We start from the raw sequence: 21,570 nt of genomic DNA on the forward strand, positions 1-21,570 counted from the left end.
ATATTATGTATCAGAGATGGCCAACGCGTCGACCAGCAAGTCGTGGGAATCCTTAATGTGCTGTGTAATACAATATCGATTGTTCTATGATTCCCTCTAGTAGGCTAGTGAACTGACGACTCTGTCTGTAACTGACCTCTAGATGATTAATTGACTGTTATCCGCCTAAAAATGTAAGACTTCGTATACTCGCAAATCCTCTGGAATACTCTAGAATAGCCTTCAGATGACAACATTGGACATATCTCAAAAGTTTGAGAACGTAAGACTCTGGACTTCTGTGACGGCAAGTGATGGTGGGAAGTTTCGTATATATTAGTTATGCCACAAGCAGTCTATCTGACCTTTCTGGGATATAGAGATATTACAGTGCATTCCCCTGCACAAAATGGGGACAAAAATTACGGTAAAGAATTCCCTGAGTTTTCCTGGCTTTCAAGAACGTTTTTTGAAATTTTCCCTGATATGGAATTAGCCATACACACTTTTCAATGTTGGTGGAAAAACAAGACCAAGAAACCGTGATAACGATGATACATAGGTACAGTAGAGTCCCGATTTTCCGAGCTAATGTGGACCGGACCTAACTTAGATAAGCAAAAACACGGTTAACACGGATGAATACGTAGGCAATTTTGTATAGTACCAACGCCTTAAAGACTTGTCACCATTTTGATAGTTTCACGCGTTCTAATCCCTTGATGGCAGTAAGCTTATCTTCTAGTGATAAATAACACGTTTTCTTTTCCAAATGATTCCTACAAACAGTCACAAAAACTCGACAAAACACCCACCTTCGCTCATACTGTTTTGTTGTTAGACAAAATACGCCTCTTATGACGGCAACACGAAAACTGAAACTCAAGACGTGCAATAATTAAAAGCTCGTTCGCTTAAATGTTGCACTGTTGGGAGGGTCGTTATCTTTACGCTAGCTTCATTTTTGCTTTGTTACTGAGACAAAAGTCAGCAGATTTCTTATCGTTGTAATCAGATTAGTTTTAGATTAACTTTTGAAAAATGTTTGTTTGTTTGGATAAAGCTCGGATAACACGGAACCTCGATTAATCGAAACTCGGATAATTTCGACTAAACTGTAATATGCTTTTTCCCTGATCAAGTAGAAAAATAATTAATATGAAAACAAATACAACGTATTTTACAAAATAAAACGTATTTTATGAAAATACAAAACATTTACCTAATATAAATTCCTGCACAAATCAAGAAATTAAACATCTGTGAAACTTGAGTCTGTAACTTCAGTCAGATGTTTAAAGTTTTGTCACATATTAATAGAAAATGTCACAGTGACACACTCACCTAGAAAGGATGGATATATGTATATAAAACTGGCTGCGGTATATTAACAGCATATCGTTAGAAAAATCTGAATAGTGTTATGTAATTCATTTCACTTCTTTAAATACTTTATTTCCTCATCAATATCGCATATGTCTTCTAGTATTTAGGTGTTCTTAGCTTTAAATACTTTATTTCCTCATCAATGTCGCATATGTCTTCTAGTATTTTAGTGTTCTTAGCTTCAAGCTCTTGTTTCTTTTCCTCTTCTTCTCGGCGTTGGTTTGTTGCTTCTGCAAAACAAATACCAGCATTTCGTGCATAAGGAATCCTGGACTTCCTTACGGATAGTTTCTCAGGCCACCCGAAGAAGCTACTAAATCGTACAAATTTCTCTAGATGCTTTCTGCAATTTCGGCGAAATTCGAAATGTCCAAATCCGCTATTGGTTGTCATTTTTTTAGAGGCAGCATGTGTAGCAGAACCAATGTCAACGTTTTTCACAGGAAGATTTTTTCATTATCCGCATCTATTCGTACACTTGAAATCGAAGAACTGAAAACTTCTAGTTTTACAAACTTACTTTGCGTCCTATATTTTATCACGCCTAATAAGTGTGTTGTAAAGAAATGGACTGGGGAGGAGAGTCAGTCTAAAATTCAGTAAGGACAGATTCAGGAGGAAAGTAATGCGCAAACGATGTATAAATTAACTTTCTTCATCCTTGTGGACTATTAGAAGCTTTTGTATTTTTCGCAGCAATCAGACATCCGTTGGGCGCGCAAGTGTAATGAACTTATAAAAGTGGTCTCTTGCACTGCTACAGGAAGAACATAACACATTAACGAAAAAGGATAGCTAAGACTCTACACAGAGGCTGAATGAACGGATATTATTATTATTATTATTATTATTATTATTATTATTATTATTATTATTATTATTATTATTATTATTATTTTAAGTATTCTGTTATCAGGAACAGAAGTCAACTGCTACAAAGAGAAAAGTTTCTGTGCTCTGTATTCTGCTGATTTCTTCACATTGAAATAGAAAGTTTCCTCTTCAGTAACGTGTATCAGTTGTTAAATTCTTTTCTTCCCTGTTTTTATTTTATTTTGTATTATTTTTATACCTTCTTCACACATCCCTAGCCGTGAATGAATACAAATGATGGCCAGTTTAATGTCACAGCTTTTCTACAAAAAATCATAATTCCAAAACGAAATAAATATTCGTGTTTTGTACACAACTTCCTTCTTTCTCGATATTGTAACTAGTTGATGCGTCCAAGCCTTCGGCCCTCTGTACAAATATAGGTCAAAATTGTGCTTAATTCAAAGCTCTTAATTTTACTTGTCCTAGTAATAAAGAGCAAAATACGTTCATCTTTAATATCATTACAGAGGTTGATTCAGTTATATTGAGCAGAAGTCAATGTGCGACTATACCACGCATGCGCAACCCATCACCATGAGATTGCCACGAGGCAAGCAAGTGTATTTCGTTAGTGAGGTAATAGAACAGTGTGGTCGAGACTGAACAGATTCTGGGACGGTAAATGTGGTTCTTTCCAATGCTAAGTTCACGGCGTCGAACGTAATTGTCGTGTAGATCGAGCCACTGTGAATCGTATTATACGGAAATATGCTGCACAGAATCCTGGGCTCACCACACCGACGCGAGCAGCTAGAACTATTTCCCAGAAGGGTTCATGATTGTGGTTGATTTTTCGTACAGGGGTAAGCTGCATCTCCGAAAGGTGGAGCGAAGCGTGAAAATCAATGCTGCATACTGCCATCCTGACTGAAATATACTAGCATGAAATCCCAACATTGTACGGACAAGGCGTGAATCAGGTTGCATCAAGACAAGGCATCCAGCCACACGGCAAAACCATCACTGGAATTCTATCGCCGGATGGAACAGGAAACTGGAATTTCGACATTTCCCTTACATTCCTTTCAAGAGTCTAGATGCCAGCACAATGGATAATTTGCTTTCGGACTCCTCAAGCATCCCCTGTCCAATCATTGAATCCACACCGTCATCTGCTTATGGAAAGCCTGTAAATAGTAGTGGGATGCAATACCCATACTCCGGCTGCAACGCAGCGTCCTGCATTGGAAACACAGATGTCGGGTAATAATCGGTAGAAGTGGCCTGCAGATCAAACGCATTTGGTGGTAAAAACACGACGGTTTCTAGGTAAGTGGCACCTTGAAATTCGGCTGAATATAAGTGAATCAACCTTGTATTATCCATGTTTAAATATTAAATTAAAACATTAGAGTTTAAGTTGCGATTACATCACCACAATATATTACTGTAGAAATATTCACAAGTGTTAAATTTAAATAGGGTTTAAGGCTCTTGTCCTATTTTGGAATAATTGAATTGAAACATTGCAGTTTTGAAGTTGCAATTAAATAGTAGCGAGACAGAGGTGGAGACGGACGTTTATAAATAGAGACGAGACCGAGACTCAAAATATTGAGACTGGCGAGACGAGACCGAGGTAAACATTTGTATTTCGAGTCAACCGAGACGAGACCTAACCCAGACTTGAAAGTCCCGAATATTAGCAGATATTGAAATTATACTTTTCATTCAAAATTCGTTGTATGTTATATATGTAGTCAAGAATGAACCAATAATAATAATAATAATAATAATAATAATAATAATAATAATAATAATAATAATAATAATAATAATTACTTATACAGTTTTAATTTCTGACAGTTTATTTCGAGACTATTGAGAGAAGACCGACAGAGATCGAGACTTGACCCTCGAGACCGAGATCCAAGATCGAGACAAGTACATATTGATCGAGACGAGACAGAGATTTGTTCGATGTTTCTCGATTCGAGACAAGACCGAGACGAGACTGATACTTAATATAGTATCATCTCATCTTGTCTCGATATCATCTCTGCATTAAAGTGCCATTACTTTTTGTGTAGGACGAAAATAGAAAGAATGTTCCTTAAGAGCCTGCCTTACTAAAAATAATACAAAATTTACTATTTTTCTTTTGCTTGTTTATTCATCAGTGAAAGGAGATAATGAAATGCAAGTCACCACAATCATAGATAATGCTATTCTACAACAGAAAATTCGAACCTGAAGAATGTTCAGTGTTGCCATCCATAGAAATTACAATGTTGCCAGAAAAACAATTTCCCTAAAATCTAAGTTAACGCAGCGAGTAGAGGAACAAACTCAACTGCATTTGGTTACATATCAAATTGTTTTGGTTTGCTGTGAACTACTTTTTAAATAATAGTTGTATTTAGTTTGTAATAAACAAAATAGTTTTAACATACAGTTATTAAAACTAAATAATAATGTTAAATAAAAAGTAGTTCACAAGAAACCGAAACAACATGATACGTAACCAAATGCAGTTGAGTCCATTCCTCTACTCGCTGTCTTAACTTAGATTTTAGGGAAATTATTTTTTCTGGCAACACTGTAATTTCTATGGATTGCAACACTGAGCATTCTTCAGGTTCTTATTTTCTGTTGCAGAATTGCATTATCTATGACTGTGGTAACTGGCATTTCATCATCTCCTTCCACTGAATAATAATGAAGCAAAAGGAAAATGGTAAATTTTGTATTATTTTTAGTAAGGCAGGCTCTTAATGAACAACATTCAAATCTTAAAATTCATTTCTCATTTTTTAAATGGTTGTAAATGATGAACGAGTAGGTGAAATGAATATGTGATGATAACACCGCAGAAAACTTCACGAGCATGGTATTGTTCATTGTGAAGATAAATGGACCAGGATCAAACTTGCGTGCTTTTGAAATGTGTCTCCTTCCTCCTACAGGAGAACTCAATTGATAAGTAGACTTGGTATAAAATTTCCAGAAAAATGCAGGAATTACGCACTTTACAAGTAGGATCATCGATACTTTAAAAGAAAAGTAATATTGATTAGTTTGTAATTTGTTATTGGTCAGGATGGATTGATTTAAATCAGTCTGATTTAAATCACGATTTTAATCAAGATTTAAACCACTTGATTTTTTAAAATAAAAATCGTTGATTTAAATCAAATTTCGAAATAAATTAATTTAAAGCGAAAATAAGTAAATTCCCGTTTCTGTTCTGTTATTTCGATTATGGAAGATAATAATCATAATACACTGATACTCAAATGTGTGTAAACACAATATGAAAATAAATATTACGCGGAGGGTGATTAGGGAAAATCCCGTTTTCAACGGGTAACGGGTGAATCCTGCTTTCTCCTTTTCGTAACATAGGGTTTTTAAATCATTAACTATTCCAACGGGGAAATCACCATTTAAGACGTGATGGAATCGACATTTAAGACGGAAATTGTTTTGTGTCCGCGTCTATTTGTTTGTTTCCAGATAATAGGGGTGTATTTAGAGGAGTCCGATCCCCTCTCCGGAAAAAAAATATATATTTTAAAACTTTAGGCGAAATTTATGTACTAAATACATAGAAGTTCCTCAGGATCGAAATACGGCAAATTTTGGATGCGTTAAAATGTCAAATAATACTTTTGATAAAGTGGATACTTTCAAATATCTAGGATCAATATTACCAGACGAAAACCATATTCACGAAGAAATTAAATGACGACTAAAAGCAGGGAATTCGTGTTATTATTCAGTTCAAAATCTCTTGTCGCCTCGAATTCTGTCGAGGAATTTGAAGCTTAAAATATATAAAACGATAATCATTCCTGTTGTTCTGTATGGTTGTGAAACATGGCCAGTTACTCGGAAGGAAGAACATAGACTGAAGTTATTTGAGAACAAGATCCTGAGACGGGAATTCGGACCCAAGAGAAACGGGAATGGGAAATGGGGAATGGCGGAAACTTCATAACGAGGAACTACATAATTTATACGGTTTACCAAACATTGGTCAGGTCATGCAGTCAGGATAGAAGAAAGTAGAAACGCTTTCAAAGTCTTAACTGGAAGACCAACTGGAAAACGACCATTAGAAAGACCTAGGCACAGATGGGAGGACAATATTGAGATGAACCTCGCAGAAATAGTACAAAGTAGAAACTGGATCCAGTTGGCTAAGGATAGAAGTCAATGGAGAGCTTTTTGTGAACGCGGCATTGAACCTCCGGGTTCTATAGACCATAGAGTTAGATAGTTAATTTTAGGCGAAATTTATGTACTTTATATGCACTTTATGTACTTTATACTTTCGTGCCGCTAGTTAGTTCCGATTTTTTAAAAATATGCCCCTGCCAAATATTAGTAACTTTCGTGAAAAAAAAAAGTCATGTTGATGAACGTTGCTGTAAGTTTTTTTCCTTAACGTTTAAGAAGAAACATTGTTTGGGATTGAAATAGGTTAACGATTGGGGATTAATTCAAAATAAAAACCCAATACTTTCACTTAAATGACATAATTAACATTTAATACTAATTCCTAATGTTTTTTTTCTGCAGTTCGCGATTTGTATTATACGAGGAGAAAGATTTGATTTAAATCAAAAAATTCGATTTAAATAAAAAAATCAACAAAAATGATTTTTTTAAAAAATATTTTTTCCACCCTGTTATTGGTACAGTATTATCTTTCATCCTAAGTTATTCCTTGAAATCATGTAATTAAATAAAAAAAAATCACATTCGCATTTCAATGTAAGCGATAATATTTTAACACTTTGTTTATTAGTTTGAGTCTTAATACATAGCAAAACAAAGAGAGATTATTTCTCTGTTCACAAAAAAAAAAAAAAAAAAAAAAAAGTTTTACGCCCCATTATCGTGCTTTTTAGGTTATAGAAGGTGGATGAATTGACCAAAATAAATGATTATGAAATAATTGTTGGTATAAGAATATGGGAGCAAAGGGAAGAATTCCGAAGAAACCCACAATCTTGTATGGCCGGCGCTCGAACCAGGACCCTCTCGCACTAGAGGTGAGGACTACACTGAGGCACTGTGCCACCTTTTCTGTTTGTGTATTATTGAATAGCAATGTATCGGATCACTGGTACCTGGTTTGTCTATCTTGAATAAATAAATAAATAAATAGAGAATAAAATAATTAAAATTCCGCATAAGTATGGCATTGAAGTATCCTGGTAGCTCTAAAATGATGTTCTTTGATGCTAGTAAACGATCGTGACTAATTTAGGGAAGGTAAGGAATTCATTGTCTGTTCTGCAACAAACTTATTTGCTTCTCTGCAACAATCGTCGCACTTACCGTACTAGTTTGCCATAGAGGAAAATTTCAGTACATGTAATATCCGTTAGTTATAGCCACTTCGGTTTGTTTTGAGTTGAAGAGTTCATATTTATAATTAAAATGCTGCCTGATTTATCCCGTGTCCACATTTTTTCAGGATCAGGGAGGAGAAGTAGTGACAAAATGAAGTCAAAATGCTCCATCATGGTAGCCAACCAGCCAGTGAATGGAAGAAAGTCGTGGAAGAAAAGCATCACAGTCAAGTAATAGGGTTAAAAAATAATCGCAGCTGTCTGTGTTTTCTAAGTTGCCTGACAGTACCTGAGAGAGTATTTGTAAGGGTCAGTTAGATTACTGCTGAAGCATACGATAGTAGTAGAACATCACTATTTTTTATTTAGAATTTAAAGTGAATTTCTTCGATGTCGCACGTTTTACTTTTATTTTCGTATTTTTTATATTAAATGATCGTTGTACCTGAAAACTTGTTTTTAGAAAGCTTTATAGGAATGTACAGTGACTAGTTTATAAGACTAAATAAAGAAACTAACCTTTTAGATATATAGTGTGTTCTTTCATCAACAGGACTATTTCGAGTTACAAATATTTCATTATGCAGAGTATACCTGTATATACCTACGTAGGAATACCTTGAACAACGCAGGTTTTATGATTACACATATTTACGAATAATAGGTTTGTCAACTCATTTTTTTTAAAAAGATAATCAAAGAAAATCAGTAAATATGTAGCACGTTTACATGTATAGGTAGAAAGTAGAGTCAAGTCTTGTGATACGACGATATTAACTACAAGTGAAGAATGAGGGCACGGTGGCTCAGTGGTAGAGCGCTTAGCTCCAGCGCGAGAGGATCCTGGTTCGATCCTAGGCCATGTAAGTTTGTGGTGGACATATCCTTTACGTGCATTTTTTCGTGTTCACCCATTTTCTCCCACATTCATTCTATCATTTTCTTCATGAACTTTACTTCCATTAATTATCCGTCGCCTTTAGCCTACAAGGCATAATTGTGGGACGGCATTTTTTTTTTTTTTTACAAGTATTATTCTTAAAAGGGTTTTCTGTTATTTAGTTATTTTCTTTAGTTTATGTTCTTTTTCATTTTTAAACTTGTTCAACTTTATTTTTTGCGATTGTAAATAGACATCGAACAACTCGGTTTTGCATAACGCGAACGTTTTGTGGAATCGCCGCATATATAGGAACACTTTTATTTCTGATATACATTTTAAAACAGAAAGTTTTTTAAATTAATAATTGTGTTTACACCTACTAAGCTTACAAGGGAATGAAGGGAGAATTGATATGAGTTGGAACGTTGTGCATACATCAATCGAAAGCACTAATGATGCTGATTAAGAATCTGTAATAAAAAGTTTCTACATAAATGTAGTGAAGGAGTTATGTCGATTTATCACTTTTCACATTTTGCGAGATTTTGTTGTTTTGAAATTAGTTAAGTAGATGAAAACAAAACGATGAACTCAACTCACAGAGCTTGCTAACTTCCAAAGCTAATCATCTATGTGAAATGCATAGTGAGAAAGCATCATAAGCCATATTGCACCCTTAATAAAGTCCCAATGTGGTACTGCCATCTATGCGGTAAAGTGCGCAACAACTTCGATTCTCCCATGCCTAGCTTCGGACTGTAAACACACGCGATCAGTTGTCAGTGTGCTCTCGCCGAGGTAACAAGGTGCTTGTTTTGATGTGTGCTCAACTGTTGTTCATTTGTTACGTCAAGGTGCAAAATGGCGCAAATGAATATTGCCAACGTCTTGGCAATTGTAACTGAACAAGTCAGAGACTATATCCAGCGGAATCGGATCAAATCTGCTGAACAAACGTCAAGTGAAATTGACTTCGCATCCGCCATTAATGACATGATTATTGCAGGCTATGAAAAAGGCGATGTCATTTCAGAAACTTTAGTTTTGACAGACTTTCGCGTGATTGACGGTGATACACCAGTGGCACATTTACATACATCACGAAGAAGCTGTTCGATTTTGGATGAAGACCGTGATTATGAACCATCGACATCAGCAGGTCGTCCAAAAAATTCAGACACTCGGAAATACACAGACGACGAGATGAGGATGGTTCTTGATTGTGCATGGACACCGCGAGGCAAATGCAGAAAGTCACTGCCATCCGTAAGAAATACTCTTGGGCACTAGACTGGCCTGCCATTCGTGCGTTTAAAAGGCAATTCGCATCTGGTGGCAATAGAGAATTGAAGCTGAAGCAAATAAGCGACGACACATTTGCCGATTTCAACGGAACTGCTGCGGCTGGGCATCCAATTCACGACGACGACATACGAATCTGGGTGATGAAAAATGCAGCCAAACTTAATTTCGCTCATTCGTTCGAGGCTTCGTCTTGGTGGGTACAGCAGTTTAAAAAAGCCCGTGGAATTACCAGCCGCCGAATCACGAGTCGCCTGACGAAGGCCTGCTTCGAAGATCAGGAGCTTTTGAAACGGAAGCAGACAAATTTGCGACCCGCATCAGCAACACAATCAATGAAAAACGCAGCGCTGCCGCAAACGTTTTGAACGCCGATCAGAGTGGTGTTCAATATGAAATGACAGGAAATCGCACTCTGGCGTTCAAAGGACAAGATACAGTTGAAAAAGTTGTGCAGACAACAAATGCTACAACCCACTCTTTCACTATGTTGCCAATAGTTGCGATGAGCGGAGTTGTTCATGACAAAATGATGGTAACACTCCAAGAGTCTGGAGGAAAATTTGGGTCAAGGGTATGGGAAACAACGATCAAACCCGAAAACCTAGTGTTTGATGCATCGAAAAGTGGCATAATGACAAGTGACGGCCGCGACAAGTTTGTTAAAGACTTGCTGTCTGCAGCGATTTCACCGAACGAAGAAAATATCGTTCTACTTGACCACTGGGGTCCGTTTACAGTCCACACGCGAAATGCCGCGTGTTTGCCAAATGGCGCAACGGTGAAAGTTGAGAATATTCCGAAAAACTGCACGCGATTCTGTCAGCAGTTAGACGTTTATGGGTTTGGTGTTTGGAAACATTATTTGAAGAAACTTGAACACTATGTGAAACTCGAACGTGACGGGTGTAAAATATTTCAACGAGACCAGCGCATTATATTTGCGTCGATTCTTCACAATCAGATGAGTTCGCCAAGATACATTGGGTTGTATTAATATGCATTTATTAAAGGTGGTTATAAGACTGGTGAATATCCTGCTTTTGATTCACCAAGCAAATTTAGTTTCAGGTTTGGTGTCGCCAACTGTAAGCATTGTGATAAAGTTGCGAGAATCCGTTGCTCTTGGTACAGAGACATTTTTTGCTTGAACCATTTTCTTGTTGATAACCCTGAGTATGTGCTGAAATATCATTACTGCACACCTTATGTCAACTAATACATTTGATTCTGTTATGCTCCAAACGTTATGTTTCCTCAAATATGAGTAACTAAAATATTTTCAAATGATTTCTAGTGCGTGAATTAGTCGTTTGTATGAGTTTGGTAGCGATTGGGATTGAAATAACGTGAAAAAGTGTGAAAACTGTGAAAAGTGACAAATCGACATAATTCCTTCAATACATTTATGTGGAAACTTTTTATTACAGATTCTTAATCAGCATCATTAGTGCTTTCGATTGATGTTTGCACAACGTTCCAACTCGATATCAATTCTCCCTTCATTCCCTTGTTAGTAAGAACATACATAAAGTCAAAGTCCATTTCTTATTGTTTTAATCGTTTTTAATTTTTGAGTAACTTAAGCTCTTCAACATAACTGAAGCCACGTGGCTTTTGTAAAGGCAATAGCCATTCTATCATAATCTATAACACTTATAGTATTTCTTGTTCCCTGATTCTGGCGCTCGAGGAAGCTGTCTGGTAGATCTATAAGCTAAGCTTTACAAACTGTTCTGTGTTCTTTGTAGATCCAGCGTTCCTGACCATGTGAAGATGTTGGAACATTGTCTCCATGAGATTTTTTTTTTAGATTCGTCCCGTTTTGTTCTGTTTATCATCTATTATCAGCTGCTTACTCTTTAACTGCGCGACGTTGATTCAAAAATTTCATTCAATTTTTAACATGCGACTTACCGCTGTAGTAGGCAAAATGGAATGCAGACTGAGCATTCGCCGATAATTCTCTTACAAATTATTGTTACATACTAGGGATGGCCAAAATTTTCCGGAATCCGGAATTTTGTTTTCCGGAATCGGAAAATTTACTTTCCGGAATTCGGAAAAGTTCCGGAATTCGGAAAAATTCCGGATTTCGGAAAAATTCCGACATTCGGAAAAAATCCGGAATTTAGAAAAAATCGGAATTTTTCCGAGATCCGGAATTTTTCCGATTTTACTTTCCGGATTCCGGAAAGTAAAAATTCTGGAATTATCCATCCTTAGCTAATAGCTGTTAAAAGAGAAACACAATAATGAATAGGCTATATATACTGTATTAATTTCTTGTAGTTGGATATGTCTTTATCATTTACGTAGACAATTGCTACTGCAGTTATTTACTACTTTATGAGAAAGGTCTTATTTTCACACACAAAAAAGTCGCCGGTATGTCTCAAACATTATCGCGTTCCCACCTGCAGCTGCTCCAAAGCACTGCAAACTACTTTTTAACCAGGCGAAAGGCAGTGAAGGAAAACAAATCTCAACAAATATTCTAATAACATTCGCTTATTGTCAACATACCTACAGTGAGCGCAGAAAGTGTTCGTACACCGTGCATACTTTATATTGAAAACAGCTAGCATGAGAACGGGAGGTGGAAAATATATATATAACCAGAATTAAGACTACACATTCATACATTTTATTTCTATATACAAGAGAAAGGCCAAACAAACACAATCACTGTTTTGTTCAGAAGAAAAGAGAGAATTCCTTTTTTGTAAACGCAAAAAGTCACCGTACACTTATGCTTGAATTAATGCTTATAAAGTATATTACGCTATTTAATATTTTGTGGGATTACCCTGTACGTTAATGATTGTCTGTAGTCTTCGTGGCATTGATTTCACCTGTAGTAGTTCGTAGTTCTGTAGCTTCGGGACTGATTATGTCCCATTCTTCTTGAATAGCTTTTCTTAGGCCTTGTTTAGTAGACAAGCTGTGCCTTCTGATTCTTGTCTCCAGAACAGATCATAGATGTTCTATGGGGTTCATGTCTGGGGATTGGGGAGGTGTGCGAAGCTGTTTCAAGGTATTATAGAGTCAGGGGCGGATCCAGAGGGGGGGCGATCGGGGCGATCGCCCCCCCACAAGAGCAAACTCTTATTTTATATATAAATAAACCCATCCATAACAAGTTTGGAGCTCTTAAAAGTAGCAGTATTACCGCCGACCGCCCCCCCCCCCCGCAGAAGTCCGTCCTGGATCCGCCCCTGGCAAACCTTGCAGACAGGCCTCGTTCAACAGTACAAACAATAATTGCGATGTATAATGTTTCTATCACTGTGCGAAACCATAAAAAAAATAATAAAAAAATGTAATAAAAAAAAAAAAAAGAACTGGAAGACCAAGAGTGTTGAGTGAACAGGTTAAACGTTACATTATTAGGGAAAGAAAAAAGGTTCCAAAAAGTAGTGTTGTGCAATTGGCAACGGATCTGGAAACACGCGGTGTTAAAGTATCAGCCAGTACAGTGCGGAATATTTGCAGGGTATCATGGTCGGATAGCCAGGAAAATGTTCTGGGTGAACAAGACAAATCGTATAAAGAGACTAAAGTTTGAAAAAGAGTATAAAGATAAGGGATCAGGCTTCTTTCTGGAATGGGGTCATATTTTCGGACGAAAGTAAATTTAATTTTATCGAGTCCAATGGGAGGCGTATGGTATGGCGCAAGGTGAATACAGAGATGAATCCTCAAAATTTCGTCCCTAAAGTAAGACACGGAGGAGGGTCCGTGCTCGTCTGGGGTTGTATGAGTGCCTCAGGAGTGGGTCGTCTCCACCTTATCGATGGAGTGATGATCCACAAAGTGTATATTAACATATTAAAGGAATATCTCCATACTAGTGCGCAGAAGATGGTTCTTGAAAACAATTTATTGTTCAGCAAGACAACGACTCCAAACATACAGCGGAAAATACTCGATTGTGGCTACTCTATACAGGGGCGGATCCAGGACGGACTTCTGGGGAAGGGGCGGTCGGCAGTAATACTGCTACTTTTAAGAGCTCCAAACTTGTTATGGATGGGTTTATTTATATATAAAATAGAAAGTTTCCTCTTGTTGGGGGGGGGGGGGGGCGATGGCCCCGATCGCCCCCCTCTGGATCTGCCCCTGAGGTTTGCTATCTTTCTCAAAGACTTACCCTTCTTATGCACTTTAATAATTACTTTTCTTGTCTCCTCATTTGTTTCTGTTCGGTTGCTTCCCATTTCGACAGCCCACCGTGCAGTTTTTTCACTCCTATTCACAACTAAACTCATTCTGTTACTCGTCATGCTATACTCGTCATGCTATTCAGGTGAATACTAGTGAACCCCAGTTGTGGTATCTTTGTTTCGTATTCGTACGTCAGGTGTACGGTCACTTTTTGCGTCTACTCTATACATTTTCTACGGAATTTATTTACTTTCTGACCATTAAACTTGTCTTTGTGGTTCTTTATTGATATATTCATAAAGCTTAGTTTTCATTATTCATATTGTGTGTGTTATTACACTTCTTAAATTTTCTGTTTCTTTTTCGCAGGCATTCTCGTTTCAATAGCATAGGTGTACGAACACTTTCTGCGCTCACTGTATGTACAGTAAATACAAATTTATAATTTTTGACTTTACGAAGTATACAATGTAATTGTTCAATAATTAACATAAGCAGGCATTCATTAATTTATATTAATATAATAGTTAACAAAACTAATAAGCGGGTGATTGATGACTCAGTGGTAGAGTTTTCATCTATGGTATTCTAACCCAGGACATGTGGGTTTTCGATGGCTAATTTTGTGTTCGAAAATTTTCCCGGTCGTACTCTTGGTTCCCTTTCTTATATTTGTTCCATCATCACTCATTAACGAATTTAGTTTATCAAAACTCTATAGCCATATATTCATTCTGTCCGTCAGTGAAACAAACAGTCTCAAGAACTATCTGATGGATTACCAATCAATTTTGGCCATGATGTACAGAGTCAATAGTTAAGAATCGAGTTCCCTGATGAATGTAATATTCAAATCGGAAGCGGTACAAATCAACCATTTCCGGTTTTAACGTTAATCATTATATATTAAATATGGTAATAGCGAGAAGCGGTTTCCAGTAATCGACATATATAACATTCATGTAGATAGAATGTTACCCAATTTGTGCATTCTGCTGAAAATAATGAGCTTAGGTATTTAGAGAGCATTTTCCGCTTTAGAAAATGTGTGCTTGGTAAAGAATGTAGAGAATTAGCTGAGTCAGGCACGTAGCTAGAATATGGTAATAGGAAGGGGGGGGGGTCTGTCACGAAATACTGTGGTTATTTACCAGGGGCTCAATCATTCTAAACTATTTTATTGGCAACATATATTGGTTCGTTTAGCCAAGATTTCTAATGGGGGCATGATATGAAATACTGTGGTTACACACCAGAGGCTCGATCAATCTAAATATTTTACTGACAACATACCCATATTGATTGGTTAGGACAATAAAATGAGGATATATTAGTAAGTATTTTAATAAGAAGCTATGAAGAAATCTCGAGTAAAAGAATATAAAAAAAGTATTGAAAAAGATATCGTCTTCCGAGGTCATTCGAACGGTGTCGAGAATTTTGCGTCTGGGAAATTTGCGCCCTACCTCAAGAACAGGGAAAATTGCGCCTGCGATGTACCTCCACCGGGAAGTTTGAGCCCTGCGAAATAAAAGAACCTACTGGAGCTTACGCATTTCCTCGGAGGGGCTGACATTACAGCATAAACAATCCTCCCCCCACAACCATGCCATTTGTGATTTATTTTCATTGTGGCTATATAAGGGGAGAATAAACTTCAATATAAGCCAAAAGAACACAACGGATCAACGCAATCACTGCTTCTTCCAGAGATGATTTTGGGGGAACACTGGCCTCCCCAGAGCTCTCAGAGTGCCCCCTCGGAGGAGACCAAAACAATACGTCTATAATATAATAATAAATAGAATAGTACCAGCAGTGACCCCCCCTCCGGAATACTAAATGTGCCCCCCGGAACATTTTTCCTGAAAGAACGACTGAACGCAATTGTGTGTTTGAAATGTAATTCCAGCAAGTAAACACACTGTACATAGTTTTCTTGATAATATTACTGAACTGATTTTACATTCACTTTACATTTTCTTTTCTATATTTTGTGTCCTGAAAAGCCAAACAACTCGCAAGGATTGTGAACAGAGATATCTGGGTAGAGCCAAACAGCCTTTTGTAGATTAAATTATACTCTTTGATTATATTAATAAATAATTATATATCAGTCATTTATACTTTTATTGTAAATTTTGTAGTATAATGAAAAATTGTATTTGTATGGATTGCCCTTTAGTGAACTAAAATTGATTCTTTTCATTTGTTCGGAATATTATAACGGATGGAGTAACTCACTGAGACGATGAGAGGCAAGCCTAGTTCAAGTGCGAGTGGAAGCTACTTTACACAATACAATAATAAGTTGAATTGTAGGGCGCTAACATCCCAGTGCAAATATATAGCCGGCGCATTTTCCCCTCTTTTTGGGGTAGGGCGCAAACATCCCAGTGCAAATATATTGCGAGCGCATTTTTTCCTATTTTTGTGGTAGGGCGCAATTTTCCCGGGCGCAAAATTCTCGCATTCAAGGAAAATATAATGTCCGTGAAGTTGACAAGCCACTTATGTCAGACTCCAATTTCGACTTTAAACGTCGCTAGTGCTACGTTAGTGTTCGATAGTGACGCAAATCGTTAGTACTCCAACTGCATGCCAACACGCCCACTTCTAAGAATCATCTCAAAAATGAGGTTAACCGTTAGAGCAAGTAAGTGCTCATTGGTGCCATTAACATTAACGTTAAAGCCTCCATCGTACGGCCCTTTGAGTAAAAATAACAACGTTTTTTGCTAGTCTCAATGCGTCCCTATATTCTCGCGAACATTCTGACGTGCCCAAGTTAGTTACTTTTTTTTTGGGGGGGGGGGACTACTGTTTATCTGTTATTGTTTATTGTTTATTGCTAGTCTGCAGAGTAGTCCTTACATTAATGTGCCATTGTCCTTGATAATCATTGCGTATTTACAAGCAATTTGTTATTACTGTTAGAAGATATTAAAAAACAACAGATAAAATCTACTACTTAACGGTTCATATTTTTCTTTTACAATACATAAACGATTAATAATAATAATAATAAGACTATTCCAGCATAAAAGTTATCAATTGCATCACACTGGCAACAAGCGACGCATATTTTAACTTCATAAAAAATCGTTTCTCACGATTTTCTGGAAAACTACGTATGATAACATCTTCATTATGTCAAGTTGTTTATCTCAGTGTGATATATGTCTTACCTCTGGACAATATCACAGTAAAACAAAAATTAAATATTAGGAGTACATCGTACTTTTGGACTACATCTCATTAACCATGGGAAGATTGAGTAGTGTATACTTTAGGATGTAAGTTTCAGCTTAACTTGCATCATACATTCTTAGGATTACAAAAAGGAAATTTGTTCGTTTGCATTTGAACAAAATTCTTAGGATTACAAAAAGAAAAAATAATTTTTCCGAAATCCGGATTTTTTCCGAATTTCGGATTTTTTCCGAATTTCGGATTTTTTCCGAATTCCGTAATTTTTCTGAATTCCGGATTTTTTTCTGAATTCCGGATTTTTTTCCGAAATCCGGAATTTTTCCGAATTCCGGATTTTTTCCGAATTCCGGAATTTTTCTGAATTCCGGATTTTTTCTGAATTCCGGAATTTTTCCGAAATCCGGAATTTTTCCGAAATCCGGAATTTTCCGATTTTACTTTCCGGATTCCGGAAAGTAAAAATTCCGGAATTGGCCATCCCTATTACATACCTTTGCATCAAAATGCCAGTCGCATTTAAGAACTATATTGTTTATAAAGAGAAAGACTGAATGAAATTTCAGTTCCAGTACAAGCAATCTCGTGGAAAATAGCCTTTCCCAATGGTCTAGAGGCTGGCGCGTATGCTTTTGGTGCACTTGGTCCCGTACTCGAATCCCGGTAGGAGAGCACAAAAACTTTAATTTCACAGTCATTCACTTTCATTATTCACCCGTCCCCTTTAGCCTAAAGGGCGTAACTATGGAACGTTAAACAAAACAAAACAAAACAAACAAAAAAAAAGTCATTTCGTGGCGGATGACACGAAGTTATTGCTTATCTTGAATGAAAGAACACCAATGTTTTAACATGAACTTACATTCATTTCATTCTGGGGGAGATGCAATTTGTTTGTTGGTTAGAAATCTCATGCATTACAGGGTTAAAATTTAATAAAGGCATTTTCCATTGTGATTTAAATGCTTTCATTGGGAGTCACGGTGGCTCAGTAGTAGTGTTCATCTCTGGTGTGAGGTGTCCTGGTTTGACTCCAGTCCATGTGGGTTTATAGTCAACAACATCATGTCCATGGGTTTCCTCGTTTCCTTCCACATTATCATTCTACCAACTCTTTCATAATCGTTCGTCATTTTTATTCTATAAGGCATAGTATTGGAGCGTAAAACCAGAAAGTTCATTTCATTTTTTAAAGTGACTTTGTTTGTTTCTAAAACTTTAGCGTATCTTTTCAGCAGTTGGGCTATGTGAGACATGGACCTAAAGTTTAAGATGGAATCCAAATCACCGTAATGCATTTAATTTTTTATGCTTTCCTACCGGGAATCGTAGCCCGAACCATGTGTACTAAAGGCGCGCACGGTTTCACTAGATCAGCTGGGAACTCTTTATACCTTATTAAATGTTTTTATACCTTAAGACAGCCCTGCCCACGGCGAGCAGATAGTGGAAACTCTCCTCGTGAACGCTCACGAGCATTCTACGGGCAAATACCATTGTTCGTGCTTCGTGGATCTTCGGGTTTCGTCCTTAGAGGAGCGGAAGTGTTGTCAACCTTGGCGGTAATCACTAGCTTACCCCCCCCCCCCCCAAAAAAAAAGTATGTATGGTAACTGATTGCCATTTAGTGTAAAGTGTTTTTTTACAATGTGGTAACCGTTAACTGTAGACAATACAAACTTGTAACAGCAATCAAATGATAAACTATGTACGTTCCCTTTCTTCTTTTTTCTTTCCTTTTGTTAAAGAAGGATGTGGGTTTGTTATATCCGAGTGTGGGTTTGTTATATTATGTTGTTTCGCTTTTTAGGAAAAGAGATAATCTGTTGATACGAAAAAAAAACTGTAGCACTTGTTTGTAATTATCTAAGTATTATCTCCAGAAAATTAGCTTATGCATGTATGTGTATAGGCTTAGCAAGGGGTTGGTTGTGGAGATTAGAAGCCACTATTACACTATCAATAGGAAGAATAGTATTTCTTACTCCACTTTTAAAGTTACTTTGATCGCAAAGAATCAAACAAAATATTAAGAGAGCCAAAGAGATTTTCCATTTTTAAGAGTGACCGGTAGTGACTGCAATTAGTTTTTTTTTTTTTTTTTTTTTTTTTTTTTTAAACAAGGAGTGTCTTTTTAATAAGGAAAAATGTATTATCCCTGGCTGGTTGCTTGCCGGTGGCTTGTTAAAAGTGAAAAAGAATGTTAAATCATTTCAACGACTGAAGCTACACGCTTGTCTTTCTTCGATAGTTACTGGACTGATTTTGAAAGTCACAATGTTGTAGGCCTACTGTAATAGCGTAGGCCTACTGTAATAGCGTAGGTCTACTGTAATAGCGTAAATTCGGAAGGAAACGTTCCAACTGAATGATACGAACAATTATTCCCAATGTCTTGAACATGAAACGTGGGTTGCACGGATAACGCTTAAAGTAGCTGGACTGCACTGGAATTTCCTTCCGGCAAATTAGTGTTTGGTCGGAACTCAGTTCTTCTGTGTAATTGTCTCTTAACAACATTTGAACCTTTCTTTTAGATAATAATAACTAACTAACTCTATGGCCTATGGAACCCGAAGGTTCAATGCCGCGTTTACAAAATATTTCCACTAACTTCTGTCCTTAGCCAACTGGATCCCAGTTTCTACTCTGTACTCTTATTTCTGCAAGATCCATCTTAATATTGTCTTCCCATCTACGCCTAGGTCTTCCTAGTGATCTTCTTCCAATTGGGTTTTCAGTTAAAATTATGAAAGCGTTTCTAATTTCTTCCATTCTGGCTACATGGCCTGCCCACCTGAGCCTTCTACACTTAATAACCCTAATAATGTTAGGTGAGCGGTATAAACTATGCAATTCCTAGTATGAATTTCCTCCAATCCCCATTTTCATCCCTCTTTGGTCCGAATAATAATAATAATAATAATAATATAATAATAATAATAATAATAATAATAATAATAATAATAATAATAATAATAATAATAATAATAATATAATACGCATTATTATTATTATTATTATTATTATTATTATTATTATTATTATTATTATTATTTTCAACCTCCCGTCGTTCTGCTGTCAATCTAGCAACGAAAGGCGTTTACAACTTAGCAAACGTGAAGCGAGTGACAAGTTACAGACCGAGTGCTAATGTAATACAACGTCACGAATTGTGTAAGCAAGCTAAAAAGGTCTGAAACAATTCGTTTCCGATTTTTGCAGTCGTTTTTACGTCTGTAAGATGACATGTTTAATATTAGTTTCTTTCTTTCTTTCTTTCTTGTTCATTTGTTAGTTACTTCAACGCTAACTGTAACCTCTATCATGCGTCTTCCTCGACCAAAAAACGTACCAATTTTATTTCCTGCAGTGTTTTGTGCGTCACTGCTTTCGAAATGGGGAGGGGGAGAGCACACCTGCACATTTCACGCTTGCGTCTGCTCAATGCTTATCATCGTGCGAATTTCTGGCCAGGCTTGGCCATAGGTTTTTTGCCATCATGTGTGGTTGGCAACACTTATCGGGTGCAGTGGAAGAAGCGAAGCTAGCAGCACCTGTGCTCACCTGTTATTATCTTCGCTCGTGCTCGCTCACGCTTTGGCTCCGGGAGCCAATTCATGGACAGCCTGCTTAAGATGTCATGTTTGTAGCATAGACTAAGGTGCAGGTTAACTTTAGGTCAGTCGCTGACTGAATGCTGTTGTTTCTAAGATTTAGCTGTTAAGTAGATTGTTTTTTTTTTTTTTTTTTTTAAAGAAAAAGTTAATTCATACAAATCTTCATTTATAGTAAGTTAAAATATATATATATAAGATGCGGATACATATGTCAGAAAATAAGTATATCATATTACGCACACCCTAAAAAAAAGTATACCCCTACTCTTTCGCCAGATGTTTCATCAGATAGTGAAGAGAAAAGTAGGAGAAAAAAGGAATGAAAATTAGTTGTGACACTTTCATATTTGGCGCCCTTACAACATGTAAAGCGACTTTGATCGTTTAAAGAATCATTGGATGGGTATTTGAATTCCTGGAGTGTTGATTATCTAAGTGTCTTCTTTTCTGGTGATGCATTTGTTCGGTAATACAAGGCAGATGTAAAAAGATGGCAGTTTATATATATAATTAACTTTTTTTTTTTCAATTTACATTTTGTGTAGCAAATTGCGATACAAATTTCAATTTATATCGTATTTTCTGTACTATAATGAGTAATTATAGATTCATAAAAGAAGTCGATACAAAATGTGCTTCCTCGACTATAACGAACAAGAACTCCGTCACTACGAAACTAGAAACGAAAATGGCTTCGATTTGGAAGTAATATGTTTACGCATTTAATTTCAGGGAGAGGCTAGTGGGGAACTTTAGAGTTAGCTGCTTTTCTTTGCTTTCCCGCTCATTGTTGGACAAGCTTTATATTTTATTATACTATTTGTCAAGTTTAGCGCGATATGAG

General features: G+C 36.7%; 1 protein-coding gene across 3 annotated transcripts in view; it reads left to right on the forward strand.

Annotated features, from left to right (window-relative positions):
- XRCC1 (DNA repair protein XRCC1) overlaps positions 1-21,570 on the forward strand; it is a 166,545-nt gene that overhangs the window by 61,305 nt on the left and 83,670 nt on the right. The window contains exons 9-10 of one of the 3 annotated variants that reach the window (XR_014133065.1): positions 7,098-7,241; positions 7,670-8,071. The exons of 1 other annotated variant lie outside the window; for it this stretch is intronic. Coding sequence is in view for 1 of the 2 variants with exons in the window: in XM_081771654.1 (XP_081627780.1) it covers positions 7,670-7,688 (19 nt within the window). In the remaining variant the exon portion in view is untranslated. Of the gene's footprint in view, positions 1-7,097; positions 7,242-7,669; positions 8,072-21,570 lie in introns of those variants that run through there. One more of the 3 variants, XM_081771654.1, reaches the window with a different exon arrangement.

This window comes from Thermobia domestica, chromosome 9 (genome assembly GCF_964235325.1).
Source record: "Thermobia domestica chromosome 9, izTheDome1.hap1.1, whole genome shotgun sequence".
Classification (NCBI taxonomy): Eukaryota; Metazoa; Arthropoda; class Insecta; order Zygentoma; family Lepismatidae; genus Thermobia; species Thermobia domestica.